Source organism: Balaenoptera ricei, chromosome 1, assembly GCF_028023285.1.
Source record: "Balaenoptera ricei isolate mBalRic1 chromosome 1, mBalRic1.hap2, whole genome shotgun sequence".
Classification (NCBI taxonomy): domain Eukaryota; kingdom Metazoa; phylum Chordata; class Mammalia; order Artiodactyla; family Balaenopteridae; genus Balaenoptera; species Balaenoptera ricei.
Window position 1 is genome coordinate 88,572,481 of NC_082639.1, and position 26,809 is coordinate 88,599,289.

The window sequence follows — 26,809 nt, forward strand, 5'->3', positions numbered from 1 at the left end:
TAAGTGGGTGCAGAAGACGGAGGGGCGCGGGCTCATTCTTGCCTGCGAAGCCGCTGCAGTGCCCTCCGGGACCACTCCCAACTCCACCGTTTCATTCATAACTTTCTGGTCTGGAGGCCCCGCCCGGATCCTCATGGCCCAGGGCCGCGTTTCCTGTACAGCAATTGGTGGACGGCAACAAAGCCTTAGCAACCGGTTCTTAGTGATCCGCGGGGCGCTTGGTAACTGGGGCGCTGGGCGGGCGCGGAGAAAGGAGCGGCGCTGTCCCTTTAAGGGATGGCCGCGGAGCCGTGAAAGTGGAGGGGGCTGAGGGAGGGCGGGGAGGAAGGTCCGGGGGCGGGCCCAGGGGGAGGAGGAGGAGGAAGAGTTGCTGTTGAAAGAAGGTGGCGAAGGAGGAGCCCGAGCAGCTGCTGCCAGCCGGCGGGCACCAGAGTCCTGCCCGCTGCCGCACGAGTAGCCACGGGCGCGATCGGGGCCAGAAGTCTCCTCCTCCATGATCCCTTTGGGAGCCGGGGGAAGACTTTGCCCGGCCGTGAGAGCTGGTCTGCGTTTCCCAGGCGCGGCGGCGGCGGCGGAGCAGCGGCAGCAGCCGGGTCCGAAGCGGAGCGGCCACGGACCGGGGCGTGTGCGCCCCGCTCGGAGGGTGCTCGGGTTCCCCACGGAATGTCCCCGGGGCGCCCTGCGCGCTGACCCCCCAGCCGCCTCCGCCGTCGGCGCCTGCTGCCTCTCTCGGGCGGACTCGCTGTTCGGGACTGCAAGCTTCCCCGCTCCTGGGCAGTGGGGAAGCCCCCGGGGGCGGGTGACCTCAGCTGGCCGGGACCCAGCCCTCCCCCGTGCGTATCTCTCTTAAGATGGCAGCGGAGTCAGGGGAACTAATCGGGGCTTGCGAGTTCATGAAAGGTGAGGAGCAGCCGCCCCGCATCCTCCAACCCTCCCTCGCCCCCAACTCTTTTCACTTCTCGCCCCAACGTCCCAACCACTGTCTCTGGCTCCTTCCTGGGCCCCCAGCGTATTGCGGTCGCTGCGCGGGCTCTCGTCCCCTCTCGGTACTATCCTCTCCCCGAGGACCCCCTGCTTCCGGCTTCTCTGTCTTTCTTGCGTCCCTCGTTCCCTCTGCAGCACCCTCGGAAGGCCTCCCCGCCCGATAATGGGACAGCGCCGGCCTCTGCCGGGCTCCTGCATGCAGCGGCTCGTGCGGATCCTGCTCCGGGGGATCCTTTCGGTTGCCTTTATCTTACTACTGCTGGACTCGGTTTTCGGGACATCTCCAGACACACACCCCGTCTCTCCCCCCCTTCCTCTTCTTGAAGTCTCCGGAGCTGCAGGGGAGAGGCTCGTCTCTGGCCTCTCCCTTCCCCTTCCGCAGCTGCTGAGGTCTGGAGATTTCTGAACCAAACTTGCATCTCCAGTGCTACGGGTACCCTCAGCTTCTACCTGCTCCCTCTGGCCTGAACAAGGGGGATGTGGGAGCTCTGCCCACCGCTGAGTCCCTCAGTCGGGCCCTCTTCTCGCTTCTCTAACTGGTATGCTCTTGGATCTCTGTCGCTTTGTGGGAGAGATCAGGGCTCTGCAAGAATTCCATGTGTTAATGGGGTCTTTAAATAATGGGTGGCGGTTGTTATTTTGATCTTGTTGCATTAGCAACCCCCCCTGCCCCCAGCTTCCCTACTTCTCATATGTTTTCTCCTGTCTTTTAAACTTGTCTTTCAGATCGGTTATATTTTGCTACTTTAAGGAATAGACCAAAAAGCACAGTAAATACCCACTATTTCTCCATCGATGAGGAGCTGGTCTATGAAAAGTAAGTTTCTTTCTTTCTTTCTTTTTTTCTTTTTTTTCTCAACCATTTAGTTTGTTGGCTCTTTGGTGAGGAAATGCTATGCACCTTTATGGCAGTTTTATTCACCTTCCCCCAGTGGTGCAAGCAACAAATCCAATTTCTTTAGACTCAGATGCTTGGGGAGAGGTGCAGGGAAAGTTAACATAATTTGAACCTGTCGTCACCTCATTCCTTTTAGACCTCTATCTATATTAGTTCTTCCTACCACCACAATAAACTGCAACCGTAGATTCCTAACACTCTCCAGAGCAGGACCAGGGAGACGCACCCTCTGTCCTTGCCAGATTCTGTAGTAGGCCTGTGAATCAGTCATGGAGTATTTATTGGAGCACCTACAGAGTACAGGGCAGTGTGCGTATTATAGGTGCTTCAGCTTTACAGTTCACAAGGCTTCTGTTGTATCTCAGGATGTCTGTGTTTGTGCAGCTCATATTTGAAAAGTGGGACACACTTAGCTGGAGATAGCTGTATCCAAGCCATATCTATGAGTAAGATTTTATCAGTGTGGTAAATTATTGAGTTATTTTATTTGGGTGCCCCAAGCTTCACAGTATTATTATTTTTGCCTTTGAGGAAGTGGTATAGAAGTGCTAATTTACATTCTTTGTTTACTCTGCCTCTGTGGGATTAGGATTTGAGAGTGTAAGATACAAGTAGGGAACTGTTTTCTGTGAAAGACCATTGATCTACAGGAAAAAGATATCATATAGTATAGCAAAAACTTAATTAAAGAGAGATAAATCTCTACTTAATAAAAGCAACATATAATAAGGAATAAGAAGGCTGAGTTGACTTAATTATGTCCTTTTATTAAAAGAGCTAGTGTTTCAGAGTAGTCCAATATATTCTAACAAACATTTAATTTTACTTCTTTGTTTTCTTAACCAAACGTGCAATTAAATGAACATAGTTAAATGAACCATAGTTACTTAGTAAGCTTCCTAGGACTTGTCCCGTTAAGAGGGATTTTGGCAGTTCTGCCAAAGGATTTGTGGGTGCCACCAGGTATTGGAAGAGTGAGAGTATTCTCGAACTTCAAGAGCATATCTTTTATTTGAGGGAAAACATTCTTTAATTTCACTTCATCATAGGGATTCTTGAAACTGATGTCTTCAGGACATTTCTCTTAGTGGTGCTGGGAACAGGATGCTTCTTGAATGGCTGAAGTGAAAGTGGGAATGAAAGAGCCCTTTGCTGCTGCTCATGAATGCCCAGAGTTGCTGGGCGAAGAGGTCTAAATCCCTGGTGTCAGATTACAGCTCTGCTCCTAGATAGCATGGAGTCCTGCACTGCCTGCTCCCTGACCTCTGGTACCTGGATGATGTCACTGCCAGCAGTGTTTACGGAGTGTTCATTCTATTGTTGTGAATGTGCATTGTTGTCACCCTCTTTTCTGGGTGTAGGGTTTGGGGACCTCTCATGAGTCCGAGGGTAGGGACTGTGTATATGCCATTATGTTTAATTCTTCAGTGATGTGCCAGAGGTTAATATGTCACCGAACACGCTCCAGGCGTTGAGGTCTAAGTTGCTTCTCTTGGGATTGCTAGATGGTAGATCTAGCAGAAAATTACGTCTAGTCAACTACACACAGCACTCAGTGGTTTTTTGATTCTAATATTGATATATGAGGAAAATTTTTTGTGTGATTTTAATGTTAGTATTTTAGGATAGGGCTACAAATCACATTCTTCTTATATTGATTCTACTGTATTTCTGGTGTCCTGTAAAGAAAGACTTGCTGGAGAGACCATCCAATTTATATTGTGAGTTTTGATGTCATTCTAAACTATGATGAGGACTCCAGTCTGGGCAGAGTGTGTACTTCTTTTTGTTTGAGGTGCCTAACTACTATGCCACAGTAGTGGCTATGGTTCTGGTCACCCACAACTCCATTTTTTTGTCACCTCAACATATTTCACAGGGCTAGAGGATGTAGTGAATACACGGATGATGGATGCATATGTTACCTTCAAGGAGCTCCAAACCTGCAGGGAGAAAGACAGGACTGCAGTAAGACAGTGAGAAAAGATAACTGCCATAGAGTAACATAACCCCTGTGCTGGGAGGAATTCATGGGCATTGGGGAGCACTTCTGGTTGAGGGGTTCAGAAAAGGCTTCATGAAGGAGCTAAGACTGGCTTGAGGGATGGACAGAGATATGAGAGGAGAGAACCCAGAAGTGGGAACAGCGAGGATGAGGAGGGAGGCTCTGGCGTGTGTTCAGGGAATAGTAAGACCGCCGATTTGCCTGGTGTGTGTACAGGTTCAAGTGGGGCTGTGTGATATGAAGCTGAAAGGTCAGCTGGGCAGATTGAATGCAGCATGGTATGCCATGGGACTCTCTTGAGGATCTGGGGGCAGTCCAGGGTATGACTGGACCTGTGCTAACTGCAAATAATGGCAAACATTTATTGAGCATTTAAATGCATGCCAGATGCTGTTCTAGGTGCCCCACAACTACTAATTTACTTTATGTTCACAACAGTTTTGAGGCAGCTACTATTACCATCCTTAGTGTGCAAACGATGAGAGTGAGGTACAGAGAGGTTAGGTAACTTGCCCAAGGTCACAAAAGTAAGAAGTAGCAGACCTGGAATTTAAAACCAAACCCTCTGGTTCCAGAGTACATATATCCTCTCTCAAAAAATTAATATGATGCTATCATCACTTAAGATGGATTAGAGAGGAGGTAGAGCCCACTTAGAAAAATTCTGAAATGTTCAATGGGGAGAAATAAGTGCCTAGATTAGGACTGGTGGCAAAGGTGGTGGAAAGAAGGGCTCTGAATCCATGTGACTTGGCAACAGATCAGGTGGGTGGGTTGGTGGGGTGCTGAGGAAAGAGAGGGGTCAAAGAAGTCTTTAAGACAGCCTGGGTCATGGTGAACCTGCTGGGGCCATTGACTGAAATAAGAAGTAGGGCAGAAGAATTGGCTTTAGTGGGGAGATCAGGCATTCCATGTTGGTCAGGTTGGAATTAAGGAATTTAAGGGATGTGCATGTCAGTGTTGGATATCACATAAATTTGAAGTCCTTAAATTTGGGAATTTTCCCCAAAGAGATGATAAAGCTGTGAGAATGATGTGATTTCTGGGGAGAAAGGGAAAATTTCAAGGTCTGTATTTCATAGGCATGATCAGGATGAGAGGAGCAAGGGAAAGAGGTGGAAATAAGCGGCCAAAGAGGTGGACAAATGCTGAAGGAGAGAGAAGAAAGGGGAGAGGGACAGAAGTGGTGCAATCCATCCCTTCAGCTCCACTTCAGGGAGGTATTGAATGAGAGAGACTATAAAGCCCCTGAAGGATGAGTAACATCTGGGTTCTTCTATGGAGAATGGCTTATGGTGAGGAAAACCTTGACTATCATATCAGATTGTATATGTCTCTAAGGAAAGGGGAATATTAGTATACATAATCACACAGGGCCTTGTACAGCCCTGTATCTGTGTACTTATTTGCTGAATGTATAAGTGAAATACTGCCTTTCTGGCTAAATTATCACCCTGGAAATGCAACTATTATTTTTGAATCAGGAAGTAGACTCTTTAAATATTAGGCTGTGGGCGTTCTGGACACAGCTGTGTTTTGTGCAGATGTTTATTTAGTTATGGAAAGACATTAGTGCATTATGATTGAAATGGCAAGCTTCTGAGAAGCTGGTGGAGAAAATTTAACAAAGTGGCCTTATGAGGTCAGGCTGTCTCTTAGAAATGAAAGTCTGAATTTTCTCCTTGATTTTTAAACAGAATTTATCACATTAATATAAAGGCCTGAGCAGTTTTAGTAAAATGTGGTTGATAATAAGCATACGTTTGTCCTTGGTTTATGATTTCACAGATCAGAATTAACATCAGCGTATAGACTAACACACTTGTGAGAAAAAAATAGCCCCATTGAAAAGGGAGCCTTTCAAAGATTTGTCTGTATTTGATTAAGCTACAAATAATGTACAACCCTCCAGAAAGGCTAGTTCTTTGGTTTTGGAATTGAGCCGTGTAATCTAAATAGAGGCTTACTTTTCATAACTTGGCTCAAATTTTTTTGGCTCAAAAGTTAGCAAAATCAAATACGTTAATTGTTTTAACCTTTGTGTGCCCCTCTTAATGGTGATGGGTGTAGGGTTGGATGTTTATGCATAGAAAGCCAGTTTGCTATAAAGGGGAGTGTAAAGGTCTTGTCCATTTTCATTTCTTCTCTCCTTGTGTTTGCAAAGGAAAGGTATTGAAAATGCAGGAGAGAACCCTTCATAGTCATACTCTGGGGACTGAATATTAAGCAGTTTCTGAAACGATTCAAAGGATTTCACCAAATGTTTTAGCATGGAAGAATGAGCAGCCTCTAATGAGGACTAATTAGCTAACTTGAAGATTTAAATAATTTAAAATGTTCAATTTTCATTTAAACTTTATTAAAGCAGCCGGATATTAATACAACCGGGAATTTTTAGATAAGTAATTTATAGAAGAATGATTTCTTTTATGTAGCCTGTAGCATAGGTTTGAGTTGAAATGCGAGCCTAGGACATCTTTGAGAGAAATACAGAAAAACTTCTCTTGCCCGGAAGTACTTGTGGGAATGGATATTTAGGTTAGATAGAGGTAGGAAGAAACACTTTTGGTTTTTCAATTTTTATTTTAAATTTAATGTAGGTTTATTTAACGGACAGCTGAATGCCATCTAAGCACATGTATACATACACAGATATGTGATCTTATATAGAGCCTTAGGGCCATCATTTGGTACCTTAGCTTTCATTATAAATTGCTATGATATAGACAGATATTTATAGTCCTGTGACAGGCAATGTTCTATATCCTTTATACACATTAACTCAATCTTCAGAGCAACCCTAGGAGTTAGGTGCTATTATTGTCACCACTTTATAGATAAGGAAACTGAGGCCCAGAGAGGATTATGTAGAGCTTAAGGTCATTGAGCTAGTAAATTTGCCATGAAGTCTTGCTCTTATGCTTCCAGCAAGTTCCCAGTTGTCCTGAGCCTGAGGTTGGTGGGGAGGGTGCAGAACAGCTTTGGCCCTCCCTGGCTCACGTGGCCCTTCTAACTTGGGTGGTTATGGCTTTGGCAATAAATGTGCTGCTGACATTGTGTGCACAAATTTGTGCACAGGCTGTATCTGGGAATGTGTGATAGTAATTAAAATGTTTTTCCACGGCTCCACTTTTGTGGCTGTAATTTTGCTTTTTCTCCTTTCAGTGGACTGCCCTGCCTAAAAAGGGGAGAGAAAGTAAATTGAGTTAATTATCATTATATATTAATAGGAGAGATGAGAACAAAAGAAGCCCAGTTTTTATAAGCCTGTGAAAACTTTTTGCAGGCTGTCTGGTGAAATGTTCTTTCTGCTTAACTGGTGTAACGTAAAATGTAATGATTTCTGTATAGAATTCTCCTAAAAACTTGGAAAACTCTTTAGCTTTTTTTTTTTTTTTTTTTTTTAACTCTTTAGCTTTTAAAAGATGGTATAGGTTTCTACTTTCTTCCCCTTTTCTCCTTCCTCCCATCCTAACCTTGCAGAAATAACCCAGTATTGTTCAGGGCTACTTTTTCCACTCTCTGTTTTGAACACATGAGTTTTAGGCGTGTGCTTCCTGTGTACACAACCAAGAGTACTATGCTGTGTACGTGATAAGGAAATAGACATATCTGTATACATTCACTGGTCAGTTCTTAATTCCGTGACCCACTGGAGTCCACTGTTACTTTCAGGATATTGATTTATTAAATATTTGCTGTTTTGACCTCCCAGGCATTCACAGTGGGTAGTCAGTCTCTGCTCTTCATAAGGACAAATTGTTACTCAGTTCTTTCAGTTTGCTTGAGATAAGCCTGGTGAAAATGCAAAATTTAACGGAGGTGCTGAGGACTCAGTTAGAACTGACAGGGCTAGTCTTAGTCGGGCAGCCTGAGAGAGGGATCCGAATGGACCGTACAAGAGTCCATTGAGGAGCTGTCTGCTGTCCAAGTTCTTTGTCGGCCAAGTCACCACAGGGTCGCTTCATTATTGTGTTTGAAGTAGATCCCTAAGACATCAGATGTTCTCATTTGTCTGTTCATAAACACATTCCAAAGCTGAAAGTAAATGACCTTTACTTAGCCACAGCTTAATACACCTTTGTGCTTAAAAAACAAAGAAAAAGAAAAAAAGACTCTTGACACATCTTTATGGGAAGTGAAAAAAGCAGAATTTGAAAGAAAGTGGTAAGTGGTTGGAAATAGAGGAAACTTCACATTTAGATGGGATCGATTTTGGCGCAGAGCACTGTGCTGATGCTTTGGGGACACACAGATACATAAAGAAGGAAGTGGAAACAACACATTGCAAGGCAATATATGACAAGAGCTGTAAATGTACATATTAGAAATCTAAGAAAGGAAGAGATATAAAGGCTGTGATATTTGAACTAGCTTTTGAAGGGTGTGTAAGAGCAAAAGAGTAAATTTTATGATCTCCGTGAGGATGAGTACTGCCTATTTTTGCTCACCACTGTATCCCTGTACCCAGCACAGTGCCTGGCATAGAGATGGTGTACAAGAAATTTTAGCTGAATGAATGAGTGAGTGAAGAAGGAGGAAAGAAAGAAAGATTTCAGTGTTGGGGAGTAGCAAGATTCTGTCAGGTGAGACAAAATACTTGCAGTGCAGAGAGGTCACAGGTGAGGCTGGAAACATGGTTGGGGACTGGCTTATGGAAAGCTGTTTGGATCTCAGTTCTGCTGGTTTATGAGTGACAGGGAGACAGAGCAGAGCTCTGCTTAGGACAAGTACTCCCATGGCTGGGAGGTGGGGTGTCTGTTGTCTGTGGCCAGGCTGGTTTATGGTTGTAGCAATGGGAACAGAAAGGCCCAGTGGGGGAGAGTCTAGAGAGGATGGAGTGACTGTATTTGGGACTGACCAGATGAGGGGGTGGGGGAATTGAAGGTTAAGTTCAAGGTTTCTGACTTGGGTGATTGGGAGAAAGGGACACCTTAAAGTAGGCCATGTCTGTAAATCAGAAGGGGGAGCTGCCTTTTTTGTTGCCTTGTTTTATTTTGGGGATGGCGAAGAGAAGTAAAAAAAGGGGGGTCTATAATGAAAGTAGAAGAGGAGTCTTTGTGTTTTGCGATCTTTCAGCAGAAAATAGACAGTGTCTGCCCTGGGTATTTAGATATTTACTTGTTTAAAATCTGGGGAGGTGGGTGGGACAGCTGATCTCGAGTTCCTTTCTGGCTCACTGATTTGAGTTGGGCTTAAGTGTGGAATTCATTGTTTCTTAAAAAAATTTTTTTACATTTAAAAAGTTGGTTTTGTTAATCGCCTGAATACTTCCGGGACCACCAAAGAATCAGATGTTGAATGAGAACCATCAAAAATATTGCCGTATTTATTAAAGGACGTAACAGTCGCAGTCCTCGACAACTTGGAAACATCTGGTAAAGGATCACGATTATTTGTGATTGATAGGGAATTCCTTTATGGAAAATAGTTTGTTTGAACTAGAGTTTTTGAATAAAATGTTTCATTTATTAATTTATTAGTTTAATATTTTGGTCTTAAAGACGACCACGTCCTATTGACAAATTAAAGAATTTGCTAGTTTGGACTTCTTCTTTTCTTATAAAATTTAATTTTCTTTTGAGAACCAGAAAAGATGGTTTATTTCAGATTTGCTCTCCTTGATAGGTATACTCTTGTAATGCATTTATCTTGTCTGGGAATGTGGCATTTCACTGGGGCAGCTTCTACAAAGAGTTAGAAAATCACATCTTAAAATATCAAAGCAGTTTTGTAATTTATGGAAACCTTCCTAAAATGAATGTACATTTTTGCCTTGTTAAAGAATTTACTGATTATGATTTGCTTTTTTTTCTGTAATACTCAGACTCTATTATTATGAATACATTGGTTGTACAGTTTCACTGTAATTCAGGGATAGTTTTAGGAGCTCCTAAGGAATAAAGGGATCTCTGCTTATGTAGCAGATGGTGCCTGCCTGCTAAATGTCTTTTGTCTTTTAGTGGTTTTAATTTATTCAGTCAGTTTTTGTTGATGGCTACAATGAGCACTTTCTAGGTGATACTTACTGTTGGGTTAGCTTTTGACATTACTATCAATGTACCAGCTGCTAATAGCTGCCTCCTGCCTATGATCTGTCTGATGAGTCTAATATACTATGGACATAGGAACTAGATATCACATTTTATACAAAATAAGGCTAAATAGACTCCAAGTGAGTCTGAGAGTGTCTTATAAATGTCGCTAAAGGGCATGGGTTTGTGACAGGCTTTAGAAGAAACAATGTGACTTTGTTTTTTGGCTTACTTGTGATTCTCACTTCTATTCCAGATTGAGATTTCTGAATTGGGGATCCTTGTATAACTGATTTCTTATTCTATACATTTATCTTCCTTTTAAGAGAGTGTGGAATATATACAGCATTTATATTAGTCCTGGTAATCAAATTATTGATCATCTGCAGCTGAATTAATCTGAAATGCTAAAAACATTTTATTTTTTTCTAAGTGTGTGATAAAGAAAAGGGTTAAAAGGTCTCTTCTAGGGAGCTGTGAATAGTGGGCTTTAAAATAGTGCCTTTCCTGTTCTGCCAGATGCTTTAACTAGTGTCAAATGTGTTTTATTTTATATGGCCTATAGCAGATTGCCTACAGCTCTAGAAAACCCAAAAGTAAAGGTTTAGAATGATTTTAACTTGGCAAAACTCTCAGATAGAATTGAAGGGGCTGCTAAACAAAAAAGGAGTTGGGATGGCGCTTAGTTGGGGTGAGTCTTTTTAGATTGGGGGTTACTTCTGGAGCAGGTCACATTGGGAGGAAGCCAGTAATAAAGATGCAGGCCGTGGGGGAGACTGTGGAGGTGGGTGCTCCCAACCTCTCCCTTCTCTAGAGAGGCGGATGACCTCGCCATTCTCCATCGCCCTCACTGTCCTTTCCTTCTTAGGTTATTTTTGTCAATTTTGTCTACTTAGTTCAATTTTGTACCCAAAGCTAGTAAAACGTGATATCTGACATCTTTCCCCAGATTTGACCTGGTGTATAGCTTAGAAGGATTAAATGGAAGAAGACGGTATTTTTGCAGATGAACCAGCCATGTCAATCTTTCATTCATTTGCTCAGTCATCTCCGTGCCAGGTGCTAGGGAGACATTAATGAGCAAATTTTAACCCAACCCTGTTCTCATTGAGTTTATAGTCCAGTGAGGCTTAGGGAGGCTATTAATCAAATATTTAGACATAGGACTGTTTGTAAGTTCTCTGAAGGAAAGACCTATGGTTTTGGAAGCACATAACAATGAAAACTGGTCTGCAGCGTGAAGGGGTGCATGTGCGTGTGCGTGTGTGTGTGTGTGAAGTGGGGTGAAGACGGAGGTCGGGGAGGGATCAGAGAAGAATTCCCTGAGGAAGTGTGACTGGAGCTGAGACCTAGAGGATAAGTGGGTGTTAATTAGGCCAGGGAGGGTAAAGTACCAAGGGCCTGAGGCAGGAATTAAAAGAAACAGCTTGGTTGGAGCTTACTAGTACTAAAATGGGGGGAATGGTGCAAAATGAGGCCCCAAAGAGAGATAGGTAGGGTCTGCATCACCCTGGGCCTCACAGACAAGTTTGAGGGTTTTGGTTTTACTTCCAAGAGCTTAGAGAGGTAATGTGATCATTGTCAGGTTTTAGAGTAATTATTTTCCTTTTCAGGACCTCACTTGCTTTATGACATGTGAGGAAGGTTAGTCTTTTGTGTAAAGGGGATCAGTCCCCGTTCTGTTTTTTTACCAAAGTCACACGCATACTGCCTGCATAGCCCTCTTGCCTTCAATACCTGCCATTAAACAAAGGGGTTAATTTCCACTGCTTGAGAATGTTTCTGTGGGAGTGAATTTTAATCTTGCCAGTGCATTCCTGAAAAAGTCTTCTTTTGTTTACATTAGTTTGAGAGTCAAAGGGGGTGTTTAATTAATTGACCTACTCCAAAGTGGGAAGTTACAGAATTACAGACCCTGGTGCTGAAGGTTCCTTGATATCATTTAGTCTGTTTTTTGGCTTTAAGGCAAAGCAGCAACCCATTTTACAGAAGCAGCAGCTGAAGGCTTAGGTGGCCCCGCTACTTGCCCCAGGTTAATAAGGTGGTAAGTGGAGAAGGGTTCCTCATATTCCCAGTTGTGTATCTGGACTTTCCTAAAAATCTAGATAATGTACCAAAGGACAGGCGTGAGAGTTGATATTGGGATTCTCTCCTTCCTTTGTGATCTCAACAAATTTACTTACCTACGTAAGGTAAGGTATTTACTTACCTTACATAGGTAAGTAAATAGTACTGATGTGAAGGTTCCTACCTTATGAAGCTGCTCTCTGGACTGTGGGTTTGTTTTCCGGCTATGTAGAAAGCATAGTGAATTTCAGGAAGAAAGCTGTGAGGTTCTTTCTATTCTCTGAGGAGACACTCTGAGGAAAATGCCTTCTGTACCTAGACCCAACACATTGAGAGGGCAGAGTGCATCAGATAGGGTGAGCAGCCTTTGAGAGACATTTGAACTGTTGAATGGTTTGTCCTGTATGGATAACTAGAGTCATAGACAATCTAGACTATTTTATATATATACACACTATAATATATATAATATATATTATATATAATATATATATAGATAATATATATTATCTATATTTATATATTATATATAATATAATATATAATATAATATATATAATATATATACACTATAATATATAATATACATAATAGTCATATATAATGGCTAGGAATGTGATATGATAGAGTAATATAATATAATATAATATAATAGCTGGAAAGAACTTTAGAAGCCATCTAATTCAGCATTTTCATTGATAGATGAGGATGTGGAGTCCCAGAGAGGCTAAGACATCAGCCCAGGGACTTTGAGGGATCAAGCTGAGACACGAACCCCTTGCTTCCCAATGGTCTTTAGTTTTCCATCAGTCTCTAGGTGACTGATGTGGAGCGGGAAGCTTCTTAGATGTGCAGCCTCTCTTCCCTAGGAGGTAGACATCAATGTGACTGTGGTTTGTTATACTTGAGCAAAAACTCAGGCTTGTACTTTGATCTTAGATTAAAGTTTGCTGAGCATTTGAGGCCTTTTTGAAACGTGATCATTGTGAGTTTCAGCCATGTACAGGATCTTTATCATCAGACTGACGGGGTGCTGATAATATTTTAGTGATAGGGAAAATATTAGGTGTAGTGTATAGTCCAGAGATCAGTGCTGATTAATTTCACCAAAATTTTGCACATATGTACATACACACACATACACACACATCTCACTGTGCTTTGCAGGATACTGCTATCTTAGCATTTATCAACGGTAATTATGTTTACTTGTCTATCATTGGGTGGTGAGCTCCTTATGGGTAGGGACTGGTAGTCAGGTTTTCAGTAATATTTGAGTGAGTGAGTGAATGAATGAATAGACGAAACATGTCAGCAGTGCCGGTAAAAAACTGGCAGAGTTGGCATGCGTTATAATGATCTTACAGAATTTTTTCATATTTTTTTTCTTGTATTGTCAGCACTCTTTGATTATTATGTTAACTTGTAGTGCCTTGCTCAGAGTAGGTGGTCATAAATTTTGTTCAGTGAGTATTGCCTGGAATATAGTTTATCTTTTTGCTGAGGAGCTGACAGTTTTCAGAGGAAACTTCTGATATGTAGAATAAGGTACAACTGTGCTTTAAATAATGATTCCTCTAGGAATGGACCCACTTAAATTAGAGTTTGTTAGAAAAACCAAACACAAAAGAATGATACATCATAAACTTCATAAATCTCGTGAGAAGAGCTAGACATGTAGGGTATAACAGAAAGGCTTCTAGGCCCAAATTCTATTTCCCTTAAATTCTGTGGGTAGCGGGTGACCCTGGTAAACATTTGCTCTGGTCCCATTTCTTCATTCTCCCCAGAAGATGACCCTATCTTTCCTTCCCTCCCCACTTGCAGGACTCCATCCAATTCTTTTCATTTATTTCCTATCAAAACAGGGAAGAATTTGATTTTAGCTATTTACACTCATGGAATAAAAAGACAGATTGACTGTTTTTCACTTAATAATTCATGAGTTTCATTCTAGGTATTGACCCATAATTTACCAACCTTACAAGGGGAAATTTATATATATATATAAGGGACACTTATTCATTTGTTCATTCGTGCATTCATTTGGAGGGGAAGCTCAGGGTACCCTGCAATAATAAAATAATATATCCATGGTTTTCCTTGTCCAAATGAGATGAGTTTCCCCCGACCCTAGAAAAAGTGGGGACCCTTGCTTGGCTGTGGCTCTGGGGGCCTCTTCCTGGGAATTGCCAGAATGGAGAAGACACTATCATGTATCATTAACCTCAGGTTTAGGAGCCCACTCAGCCCTCGGGTTTCTTTATTGTGTCTCTACACGGCTTATCTCTGCCATTTCTCCTCCCCATTTTCACTGTCCCCAGGTTCATGACTTTCCAGTTCTCCTCTTCCGCCCTGAGCCCAATTCTTTTATTCTCCTGCCTTGGTTCCAAGTTGCTCAAGTACATATTTTATACCTTCTAGCATATTTGAGTTATTTCAATTGTTATCAATTGATTTTTGTATTTTAACATTTCCCTCTAGCTAATGGTCTGGCCTGTAAATGTGTTTCCATTTTCCCCGCCTCTGGTGAGGAAGTTTCTTACAAAGAGGCATGTTGTTGGAGGGTGTCTTCTCTGTTCATGGCATTTTATTATACCTAAGTCAGTGATAACCTAGCATGGTGTGAGCAGCTGTGACCATTTTTTCTTCAATGCTCTTGACATTTTCAGAAATGTATTTAGCTTGTTAGAAAATTATATGTATATAAAGCTATATTATAAATACATATATATTTTTAGAACTGTAAACACTGTAAGGAAAGGATATATAAAACGACCTTAAGATAGAGTTTGTTGGCTTTATATTTGTCTGTGACAATTCTGACTTTTGAAGACATGTTCTAAATTGCTCTTGGCTGTGCAAAATTTTTGACTGAATTTCTCAGTGTGACTTGAAGGCCATCCCTCCTTTTGCAGGATATAAACGCTGGCCCATTGAGCTTCAAGATATTGTGAGGTTAGAAACCTTTTAGGTTAAGATTGCTTGTTTTTCTTCTACCCTTAACCTGGGGCTGTGGTCAAGATAGAGGTATACATCTTTCACTGCAGCTATCTGATGCTCTGAGCTAACTGTCTCTTTGAGGGACTGTGAAGGGGAGTGGGGACTAGGTCCTCTTCTATTTTTCCACCCTCTCCTGTCCTAGGTCCCAAACTGGCTTTCTGGAAATATGACCCCCTTGAACAGGAAGGGACAAGAATTACCAGGGCCTAATCTCACTGTTGGGAAAAATGTGGGGCCCTGAAAGGGAAGGACATTGTCCTTAAACATTTCATCTATACCTCACTCATGGTACTTGATTATTTCTCTAGTTATTTTAAATAAGTTATTTATTTATATTTCTCTTGTTGTTTGTTATTTTTGTTTCTTTCTTTTTTTAAATCTTGATCAGTGTTGTCTATCAGCACAGAACATTTTCTGCAGGGATGGAAATGTTATATATCTGTATTGTACATCTTGGTAGCCATTAGCCACATGTGGCTTTTGAACTCTTGAAATGGGCTAATATGATGGGAGAACTAAATTTTTAATTTATTTAACTTCAATTTAAATTTAAATAGCCACGTGTGGCTAGTGGCTGCCATATTGGAGAGTGCAGATCAACTTAAGGACGAGGTCTGTATTTGATTTACTTTTTCCTGTGTTGTTGGAGTATACCAATTTATTTTCATGGTGTTTGGTGAAATAGGTGTCTTTATTAATCATGTTGCTTCCAAAAGTACATGTGTCTAAGCTGGCTCTATTGTTAGGAACAGCTTTGAGTCTGGAATTGAAGTTGGCTTGTAATGGTTAGTATGAAACTGGAATTAGATGACCTGAATTCTTTATGCTTTCCTAAAATTTGTTCACAGTGGGTTAAAAAAGCTGAAATAATCTTAACTAAAAATTCCAGATTTACTTTAAAGTTCTATGTCTCAATATTCATGTTCAAGTAGCAAAAATAAGATATATTAGTTGAGTTTTGCTTACAATAACCCAAGGATAAGGAAATCTCTGTGATAGAAACAAGGCTGCCTTAATCAGTGCTGGTACATACTTATTTGTACAGTCTTTTCATTTTGGTTCTTTTGAGTGGATTTTTGTCGACAGGGCTTGAACTGGTTGGTAATTGTCGTAGGCATAGTTCATTTTGGATTCATGGGTATTTTTTTGTACTTAGAGCACAGCATCACACTGGGGACTAGAAATAGAAGAACTTTTCATTTCAAATCGTTGCAGGTTTCCTTTTTTGGCAACTCTACTCTTACTCTCGTGAAACCTGTGTGCAGGAACGGCTAATTTTCACGTTACCTTGAATGTAAGGGCCAAAATATTGTCAACTTGTTTAAGATGGATAAAGTATAGAAGTTTAGTATTCTTAAGTAAGGCAAGAGGCTTTTGGCAGATTTGTAATGACATATCTATGGTAGTGTAATTTGGGTAGCAGAAAAAATTAAATAAATCCTAATTTTTATTTAAAAAATTAAATGTCTTTTGGGGATGCTTTTTTTGAAAACGTGTTGATAGTTAGTTAATTTATAGTCTAGACTAAATTGAATTTGGGCATTAATGAGCAAAATAGTCATAATGAAGACTTATTTGTTGAAGTTTATTATGAGCAGGACATTCTCAAGATGTCCAGTCCCTGAGTGAGAAGCTTACACTGTAGCTGGCCAGGTAGGATCTACACTTAATAAGATAATCCATAGTATGTGATAGTATGTGTTGTGGGCCAAAACAGTGGCTCAGATGATAAGTTTTGGGAACTTTGAGAGAAAGGTGGTTAGTTTTCTCTTAGGGTGAGTGCAGGAGGTAGGACTTGAACTGGATTTTGAGGAAACTAGAGGGTAGTAGAAAGAGAAAAGGAGAGCATTCCAGGCAAGGAGACCAATCTGAGCAGCGGCTTGGATTAAGAATATGCATGGAGTATTCGAGAATGAGGAATGGATATATTTGTTGGAATGAAGATTCCATATGGGAACTATTAGGAGAGATCAGCCTGGAAGCTAGGGGTGTGATGGTTAGGGCTTTGATTTCTGAGCCAAGGAATTATTCTGAAGGGAGTAAAGAGCCATTAAACATTTTTGAACAGTGAGAGGATATGTGAGAAGTGAGATTTTATAAAGATTAATTTCTAGTGTGGAATATAGGTTGACTGGGCAGGAGAGAGAGAATTAAAACACTGAAGATGTGAGATGAAGAAAGATCTGGACTTTTGTTGCTGAAGTAGGAATAGAAAAGGAAGGGCTGACTTAGAGTAGTAGCTTATTTGATATATAAGAACTAAATTAATATTTATTTGAACTAAATTAATAGGAAGTTTCATGTCTGAGCAACTGGGAGAAACAAAATGTTTTCAGCCTGGAGGGCTGATTTGAAGGAAAGATGGGTTGAGTTCCAGGTGATGGAAGGACCCATAGATGGGAAGTCCAGCAGGTAGCTGAAGATGGGAAAAACTGATGTTGGGTCTTGGGTTAGGAGCCGTCTGTTTTCCATAGTGTTATCGTTTAATTCATGACAGCAGATGATCTGCAGACTGATGCGTGTATCCTGGAGATGTAAAGGGGTGGAGAGAAGGAGACGAGCCAGGGTGTTATATAATACAGAAAGTCCAAGGAGAATGAAACTGAAAAAAAGACCACTGGATTTAAGGTACTTGAAAATTGAGAGCAAGGTTTGAGTGGAATAGTTGGAATTAGAACTTAGGGTACATGAGCTTTATGACTGAGTAGGTGATAAATAAAACCAGGAAGTGTAGGCCACATATATGTTTTGTTCATGTTGGTTCTTTCAGTGCTTGCTTTTTAATTCTTTTACTTAATGTCCTGGTAGGGAGATAAAAGGAGGTGGAACTCAAAACTGTCCAAATAGTTCCCTGTTACGAGACTGGTTATAGTAACTGGAGGGCATTGGCAGGGTGAAGTCACTAGTTATTTGGATTACTATGATTCAGTCGTATACTAACCTTTATTCCCAAAGACAATTGAAACTTGACTGTAACTTTAATGAAAATAAAAATTAGCATTGATGTTACTGAAAATATCTTTACTAAATACTACTTTAAAAAAAAATCTCAGTTTCTATGCAGATTTTGGACCTTTGAACTTGGCAATGGTGTACAGATACTGCTGTAAACTAAACAAGAAACTAAAAGTGAGTATTGTGGTGATGTTTATATTTTGGTGTTAAAAATTTGAACTGTGAAATCTAACCGGTGGGGTTGCTGTGCATATACCATTTAGTTAGGTAATCTTGATCTTTGGAAATTTAAGTGAGTAGTTCACCTAGAAGTTGAAATTGATCTACCTGATTACCCCACAAAGGACATGTTAACCTCGTTCATTTTTCAGGATCAATGGAAACATGAGCTGAATGAAGTCATTGAAATAGTGATCTAAGAAAGAAAACACAAATCCTTTCAGGTTGTTGTTAATGGGTTTATCAAATTCCCTCCTAGGATGATTTTTCTGAAACCTTCAGATCCGCTTCTGGACACTGTTACCAGGTGATGAAGGGGGCTGGCTCATCACTGCATGGCAGGAGCTCGAGCATAAGCTTTTTCTATCCGATCAAGATTGAAATTTTTGTGTATTTCTTGAATGTCATCTCTGTAGAGTTAACAGCCAAGTGAGATTGATCAACTAGCAGCAATAGAGCATGGATTTTACCTGTTATGACAAAATTTGGGTCATACATTCACTATTCATCTCTATTTTAAAAATTTTACATGTGGCTTTTTTTCCCTCTTAAATTCTAAGCATATATGAGGAAGAGTGACATCTATATTCCTAGTTTTGGTAAACTTACTTCATCACATAGAAGGAAATATTTATCTTTTTCTCTCAATTTTCTAAATGAGGATCTTAAATAAATGTTTCAGTTTGCAAGGTGAAATCTACACAGCATGCTCTTGAGGATAACCACTAAGTTATAATGCTTGGATAGTTTAATCTTTCTGCTGGGTAAAATGTTACTGGCATGACACAGTGCAGTGCCTTGTATATATTATCTGCTTAATGATAATTTTTTGATTTGATTGATTTTTATTGTACTTAGGTATAAAAGACAGTCTATCGTGGAGAATTTCCTGTAAAATATGAATTCACAGATGTTTGCCATTGATCTCAAAATGCTAAATGGACATGGAATGATACCAAAGAGAGATTTTTAAAGTCAAAAATCACATAACATAAGATCTGTTGTAATCAACTTTTTAGGGGATTAATTTCTAAAGTAGTGTCTGACTCAGAAATATAGTATGTACATTCCTTTAACTAAACCTACTTACATTTTTAAAAAATTTTATTTTTATTTTTTATTCATACTAAATTTTTAAATTTCGTTTTCTATTTTTTTAAACATCTTTTTTTTTTTTTAAACATCTTTATTGAAGTATAATTGCCTTACAATGGTGTGTTAGCTTCTGCTTTATAACAAAGTGAATCAGTTATACGTATACAATATGTTCCCATATCTCTTCCCTCTTGCATCTCCCTCCCTCCCACCCTCCCCATCCCACCCCTCTAGGTGGTCACAAAGCACCCAGCTGATCTCCCTGTGCTATGCGGCTGCTTCCCACTAGCTATCTATTTTACATTTGGTCGTGTATATATGTCCATGACACTCTCTCACCCTGTCACATCTCACCCCACCCCCTCCCCATATCCTCAAGTCCATTCTCTAGTAGGTCTGTGTCTTTATTCCCGTCTTGCCACTAGGTTCTTCATGGCTTTTTTTTCCCTTAGATTCCGTATATATGTGTTAGCATACTGTATTTGTTTTTCTCTTTCTGACTTACTTCACTCTGTATGACAGACTCTAGGTCCATCCACCTCACTACAAATAACTCAATTTCTAAACCTACTTACATTTTTCAGAAAAGAAGCTACTGCCTATCGTTTAAAAGATAAAGTTAAAATTTTTGTAATCACCAAGGAAGCAAATAATATCCCCGAAAGGATTCAATAAAAAATATTAAATGGACTTTTAATGGATGAATTAAGAAGGAAAGGATAATTCATAAATAATTAAAATCCATTTCTTCCTTTTGAGGACCTAGGAATTTCTTCACTCTCTTGATTAGTCCTGTTAGTGTGTAGTTGGTATGAACTGGGTATTATAATCAACAGTGTGGAACCTGTCTACTATCTGGAATGATTGAAGAGAAAGGAATCATTATTAGGAAAACAAATTTTCTGGTCTGACTCAGTGCTCTATATAACAAGTACATAAGAGTAGATGGATTGAATTAAGACTATTTTACTATCATGGTCTATACTAAACAGTATGGGTAAGCGTATACAAGGGCTTGTTTTGATTTTTTTCATTTACAAAGCTTTCTTTCAACATTATACAAATTTAATAAAGTTCAGACCGTCCCCTCGGTTCATTTCAGTGATCAGGTAATCTGATGGATGCCTGGGATGAATGACATTTTTAGCTTTAGTACAATTAGTGGGCCCCTTGTTACTTGCTGAGGGAATGAATTTTAAATGTTAGTAAGTCATGGGTTATCTCAATAAAGCATACCAAGTAGAATCGCTTTATCAGGAGAAAAAGACTTACGTTACCAATTCAAAGCTGCAATCGCTTCAGCCTTGTAGAATCTGTTTCTTCAGCTCTAAAATAGGGCTTATAGAGCTCTCCCAGAAAGGTGGTTAGGATTATATATGTACAGAGGTTAGAAAATATGTGTAAGAGAGCTTTGTAAATTTTGAAGTCCTATACAAAAGAAAGTTACTAAGGTAACATTGGTGAATTCTGATAGGAATTACAATAAAGACAGTTCTTCAACAAAGTTTACGAACACCTTCTCAGCCTCATAGCTATCATTTACATACGCGAAAGCTATCCGATATCATTTTAGGAATCCAAATAACCATTTAGTCCAGCCTCCTGATTTCATAGGTGCAGAAAGGGAAGCCCAGGAGAGGCATGTGACTTGCCCAAGGCTGCAAGGTAAGGTCGGGGCCAGGTTCTCAGGCCCTTGACTGCGTCATTCATACACTTCTCTCCACCTTCACTGGTAGCTGCAGCCTCTGGTTTATCATCTTCCTGCACTCACCCATAGCACTGCCCTGACTAGCTTCCCCTTGTTGTCCCATGGTGGCCTCATAGCTCCTCTGCTTCTTTTTTGCTCCAGTGACTGTTCCTGCCACTCCGGCTGCTTTGCCTCCTGGAACCCAGACTCTAGGCTTTCCGATTTTGAACGTACCCTCCTTGTTACACGCCTCCCACATCGTCTCTCTCACCCTTGTGTAATCTCCAGACCTTCAGTCTCCCTATTCTTTTAGGCTCTCAGCTCCCTTCTGAAGTCTCTTGTCTGCAGCCCACGGTCGCTCATTTTGGTAAGACCTTTGGCACCATACTTCCATGCCTTTTGTCTTGCTCACTTTGACAACTCCCACCCTTGGCATCTTCCCAGCAGGTGATTTCATGCACTAACTTACTGATTTACTGAAGATTGCAGTACCCCTGCCACTCCTAGCCTTGAACTTTACCCCGAACCACGTCGCTGCTCCACACAATTGCGTGTGACATCCAGTACGGCTGGAGTGCCCTTGCCCTCTGGTTTGATAACTCCTCATTCTTTAAGACCTTGTGCAAGCACCACCACACCTAGTAAGCATCTCCTTGTGCTGCTGGACAAAGTGGGAGGTGCCTCCTTTGTTTTCCCATAATTCTTTGTGCAGATCTCTATTACTGATGAGTTGTAATTTTAATTTTAATTGAAATTATAATTTCAGTTATAATTTGCAATTTTCAATTGCATCTATCTTTCTCACTAGACCTTGAGCCCCTAGAGGATGGAGGCATGCCTTATCAAAAAATGGAGACTTTTGTCTCCAAGTGTCCAGCACAGGGTCACTAAACACACAGAAACTGCTTTGGCCTTATCATGATCCCCATGACTTACAGATCCTCTTTCATCCTTTTGCCTCTAGAGGTTTCAATATCCTGCCCTCAGCATGTTTACATCCTTACTTTGCACTGATTTCTTATCATTTGCTCTCCCAACTTTGTCTTCCTAACTGTACTGAAACTGCTCTAGTGACATCTTGAATACCCAATCTGATGCCACTGACTTGGTCCTCAAACTCCTTTGCTTCTCTGAATAATTGGCACTATTTTAACAAATAACTTTTGTTAAAATAACTTAAATAACTTCTGTTCTTTTAACAAAGAACTTCTTAGAATTCTTTTTCTGTGTGGTTTCCTAACTCTTGGAGGCGTATTTCATTTTCTACTTTGGAAATTTTTATTTCTTCCAATAAAGTTCTTATTATTTTTTCCCCTTTATTTGATACCTTAGGTAGATAGGTAATATTTTACAGTACATTCTATTCCAAACCCGAATTTCTTATCTTTTATATGTTAAAAGGTTTTTTTTAAAGTTGATGGTTTGAGGTGATGATTTACTGATATTTTTGTGTGTGTGTGCTCATATGCATTCTTTTCCCAGTGGTCTTCATTTTAATTATATGAATTAAAATGGAAAATTATCCATTACGCATTTACTTAGATTAAAAAACCAAAATCAGAAACCACTACCACCAGCAAAAACCCTGTTTCTTATTTTAAACTATACTTTAAAAAGTGTAAGTATTAAGAGTTATACAGTAACAGGTTGTAGTTTGCTATTTCTGGTCAAGAGTTACCATAATAAGGGAATCAGTCAAAGAAAGAAGATTTAATGAAGTGAGGACAATTTGCAAAACTGTGTATGTTATTTAATTTAAAATGTCATCTGTGATTGATAGGCTAGACCAAGAATTGTAATCTTGTACTTCAAAGAATCCATAAACTCCTGAAATTATATATAAAATTTTGTATGTATTTACATTTTTCTTCTGAGAGGATTCATAACTTTTTAATAGGTTCTCAAAGGGATTTTTGGCACAGACAATGCTGAGAACACTGGGCTGGAATATACGAGCTTCTAAAAGAGAAGACGGTAGTAATTAAGGACAAGGTAGTGGTGTTTTGAAAAGCAGAGTACCTTTTTCAAAGTTTATCAGTTAAGAAAATCTTTCAATTACTGATTCAATAATTTGACAGTTTTATAAACCTAATATGATTGAACTGGCTTTTTCTAAAATAATCAACACAGTTTTAACTGTTGATTTCACTTTTCCTCAGAGAAAAATAAAACCCCAGCCTGCGGGAAAAAAGAGCGTCTCTGAAAAAAGGGGATGTTTTCTAGGGCAGTAATTTTTTTTTTTTTTTTAATACCTGCTCTTATGAATCAACAGGACAATCACAGTAATCTTGGGGACAATTTAGAAAGATTTAAAAGAATATTGACAGAAATGTAATTTTAAATGTACAAAACATCCCACATGGCCCTTTCAGGGTAAAAGAAAAAAGGGGAGGGGGGCATGGTGAAATGGATGATTAAAGCACTGAAAGTACCTGGCAGATGGTGGGGCTCAGGGAATGTCCTTGTTGCTGAATGAATCAGTGCAGTAATCCTATCTGGTAACCAGGTACCTGCCACAGTATCAGGTGGTTGTACACAAGCACTCTTTTGATACAGTGATCAGGCCACCCTCTTATTATAACTACAAAAACATGTTGAAGATTTCTTCATGAGGTTATCTTCTGTTGCAGGTTCATGGGCTTTTGGGGGAAGAAAAGCAAGCTACATTCTGGAGAGTGTTCATGTAGTTTAAAGAGGTATCAGGGGTGCTAAAACAGTGTTAATTCCCACAGGAGTGAGCGTAAGTAGAGTTTGCAAGGCCTGGAGCCCTTATGCCCATTCAGAAGCCTCAGGCAAGAAAACCCCCTTTTATAGAGAATCCCCAAATGCCTTCAACTATATTATCAGCCTGATCGATTAACCTTTATGAGCAACTTTTCTTGACGTTTTGACTTCTACTTTGTTCAAAGGTGCCATTTCATTAAATGAAACATACTGGGTTTGAAACAAAATGGACCGTAAGAGACACCGTTTTCTTTTTAAATAAACTATTCGATCTGTTTTATTTTAGCTCTAAATAAAAACATCAACCGTATTTTGTTTTGTACAGCCAAAGAAAATTTTCAAGAATATCCCTTTCCTGGGAAAGTTGGAGGTAAAACATGTAGAGGTCATGGCTGCTCACAGGAAGACCTGTTCATTTTATCGCTTTTGCAATGGAATGACCACTGATTGCTATGGAGACGCTGATTGCTGCGGCCATTACTGGGCTAGCCTAGTCAGTGTAAGAGAATGATGCGTTGGTCACCATGGTCCCTGTGCTGTAATCTACTTAATCTGACCACCATCATTGGCAGAGCTTGCTTGTTTAGGGAAGTGCATGGGCTCAGTTTTTTTTTTTTATTAAAGGGCATATAATCCAGGCTGCACTAATGTCTTCCTTAGCTCAATCAGGCTGATTGACACAGCTTAAACACCACATTCTAACCACACGACTTGAAGATTTTGCTTTTAAGCGTGGCAAACAACTTTACCGAAAGGCTGCCCCCAAAATCTGTTCCTTTAAATTGGCCATTAACTCTTTTGTTTTTGTTTTTGTGGCTTTGAGCTTAATTGCATCACCTTTTGATTTTGAATGGTTAAGTAGTTTGTGGTCTCCTGACCTAAACTGACCAAGTGCATGATTTGTGTCTGTCGCCATAATTCAAGGATAGCCTGAGGTATTTGTGATTTGTGTAGCATGTCGTCATTTTCTCTCTCTCTCTCTCTGAGTTGCCGTGGCTTGTTTTTCACAAGGAGTGATCCCATTAGAATGCAACCTTTCACACAGCTTTCCTTTCTGAGATAGAAAATGTCTGTCTGGGGTCAATATCCTCATCTTAGTTTGTATTTTTCTAATATGGCAGTCATTGTACTTTGGTTTACAAGTACCATCAAACATTTATATGCTGTATTACACACTTGTCATGATTTACATAAGAGTGGTAGAACTTTAACTCTCACTCAGGGAAGCAGTACAGGTCTGGAAATTTCCATAGGTTTGCTTATGTTAATTGATAGATATTCATTACTAAATCCCATCTTTTAGTTACTATTTTTTTACCTTGTTAAATGAAACAATTATTGTACCTGTAATTAAGATCATTCCATTGGACCTTGCTGTGCTGTGAATGCATCCCTAGGTAGTTATTCTCTTCCATTTGTAATAAGCCTTGGCCAATATTTTCCCCTTGTTTAGCATCAAATATTCATTAGACTTTGAGCACTTCGGAGGCTAGAGCCTGGGGTTCTGCTTCCCTTGTTACCATGTTGCTCAGCACTGTGCTTGACACACAACAGCTGCTCATTTCATGCTGATTGAACCATTAGAACTTTCTTCAGCTGCAGTATCCCAGCACTCAGATTCAGCAAACTGATTGCCTGTGGGCTGCTTTCAGTTCACAGACATGTTTGGGTTTTTTTTTTTTGGCATGAATGCTGTTTAAAAATTTTGAATTCATGGTCCACATCTGTAATTTATGAAAATTTTCATTAAATTATAGATTCCTGGCTTCTTTTAAATATTACAGTATCTGATTTGGGCCCAGATTCCTGCACGAGAGCTAGGTCTGCATTGGGTAGGGCATGCTTTTCTAGTTTCCCAACTGACCCACTTTAAATTCTTGGCCCCTGAGAGCATCTGAATTTGGAACCTCTGGAATAACACCATCATTTATATTTATTTATTTTTGGCTGCGTTGGGTCTTCGTTGCTGTGCGCGGGCTTTCTCTAGTTGCGGCGAGCGGGGGTTACTCTTCGTTGCAGTGTGCGGGCTTCTCATTGTCGTGGCTTCTCTTGTTGCGGAGCACGGGCTCTAGGTGCGCGGGCTTCAGTAGTTGTGGCAAGTGGGCTCAGTAGTTGTGGCTCGCAGGCTCTAGAGAGCAGGCTTAGTAGTTGTGACGCACAGGCTCTAGAGCGCAGGCTCAGTAGTTGTGGCGCACGGGCTTAGTTGCTCCACGGCATGTGGGATCTTCCCAGACCAGGGCTCGAACCCGTGTCCCCTGCATTGGCAGGCGGATTCTCAATCACTGCACCACCAGGGAAGCCCTGGAATAACACCATTTAAAGCAGCTTAGTTGCTGAAACATTAAAGGAACTTTTCCCGTAGGTGTTATCAGCTGGAATGCAAGAATTTACAAATTGTAATAAAGTTTTCTGAGGAATCTGGGGAAATGTGTTTTCTATAACATGCTTTTAAAAGTCACATGGCATGATTTGGAGTTCCTAAAAGAATTTAAATGTCTTTTGGGGCTACTTGACCAGATGGACGGTATTTTAGGATCCATATAGAGCATTTCCAGGAATGGGGCCTTTTCCCACGTTTTCATGCAGCTCTTTTCCAAAATTTAGCAATGTCTTAGCACAGTGGATTTCAGTGTGTGGTCCCTGGACCAGCAGCCTCAGTATTAATTGCCAAGGAATTGTTAGAAATGCAAATTCTTGGGCCCTTCCCTGCTGAATCAGAAACTCTAGGGGCGGGGCCCAGCAATCTGTGTTTTAATAAGCTCTCTAGGTGACTCTGAATCAGTCTGTTAAGAGGATGAAATACAATATGGTAATATAATAAAATATAATTTAGATTGAAATTTAGTTTGTTTTTTATTTCTGAAAAGTTTTAAAATTATTGACCAATTCAACCTGAGAATTATTTAAATTTTGAACCGTGAAACTTGTTATGGCCTTGTAATTGAGAATTAAGGTTTACACAAGTTATCAAGCTCAGTGAGAGAGTTCTGGATTCCTTCCGTCTACCACACTTGTGGAGAGCACTCAACTCTCTGATGTGACCTGGGAGCTATTGGCCAAGTGTGGTAAGCCAGGCCCTCCATGGCTCCAGGCTTATGTTCTCTTGGTAAAAGAGAGGCACAGCATGCTCATTATAC

General features: G+C 40.4%; 1 protein-coding gene across 4 annotated transcripts in view; it reads left to right on the forward strand.

The window, feature by feature from the left end:
• The first annotated feature begins 374 nt into the window (after positions 1 to 374).
• CDC14A (cell division cycle 14A) overlaps positions 375 to 26,809 on the forward strand; it is a 182,393-nt gene continuing 155,958 nt past the window's right edge. For 3 of the 4 annotated variants that reach the window (XM_059900504.1, XM_059900512.1, XM_059900490.1), the window contains exons 1-4: positions 375 to 900; positions 1,711 to 1,801; positions 18,046 to 18,121; positions 23,998 to 24,042. In XM_059900504.1, the coding sequence (XP_059756487.1) occupies positions 852 to 900; positions 1,711 to 1,801; positions 18,046 to 18,121; positions 23,998 to 24,042 (261 nt within the window). In that variant the 5' untranslated portion in view covers positions 375 to 851. The remainder of the gene's footprint in view (positions 901 to 1,710; positions 1,802 to 18,045; positions 18,122 to 23,997; positions 24,043 to 26,809) is intronic. The other variant, XM_059900496.1, reaches the window with a different exon arrangement.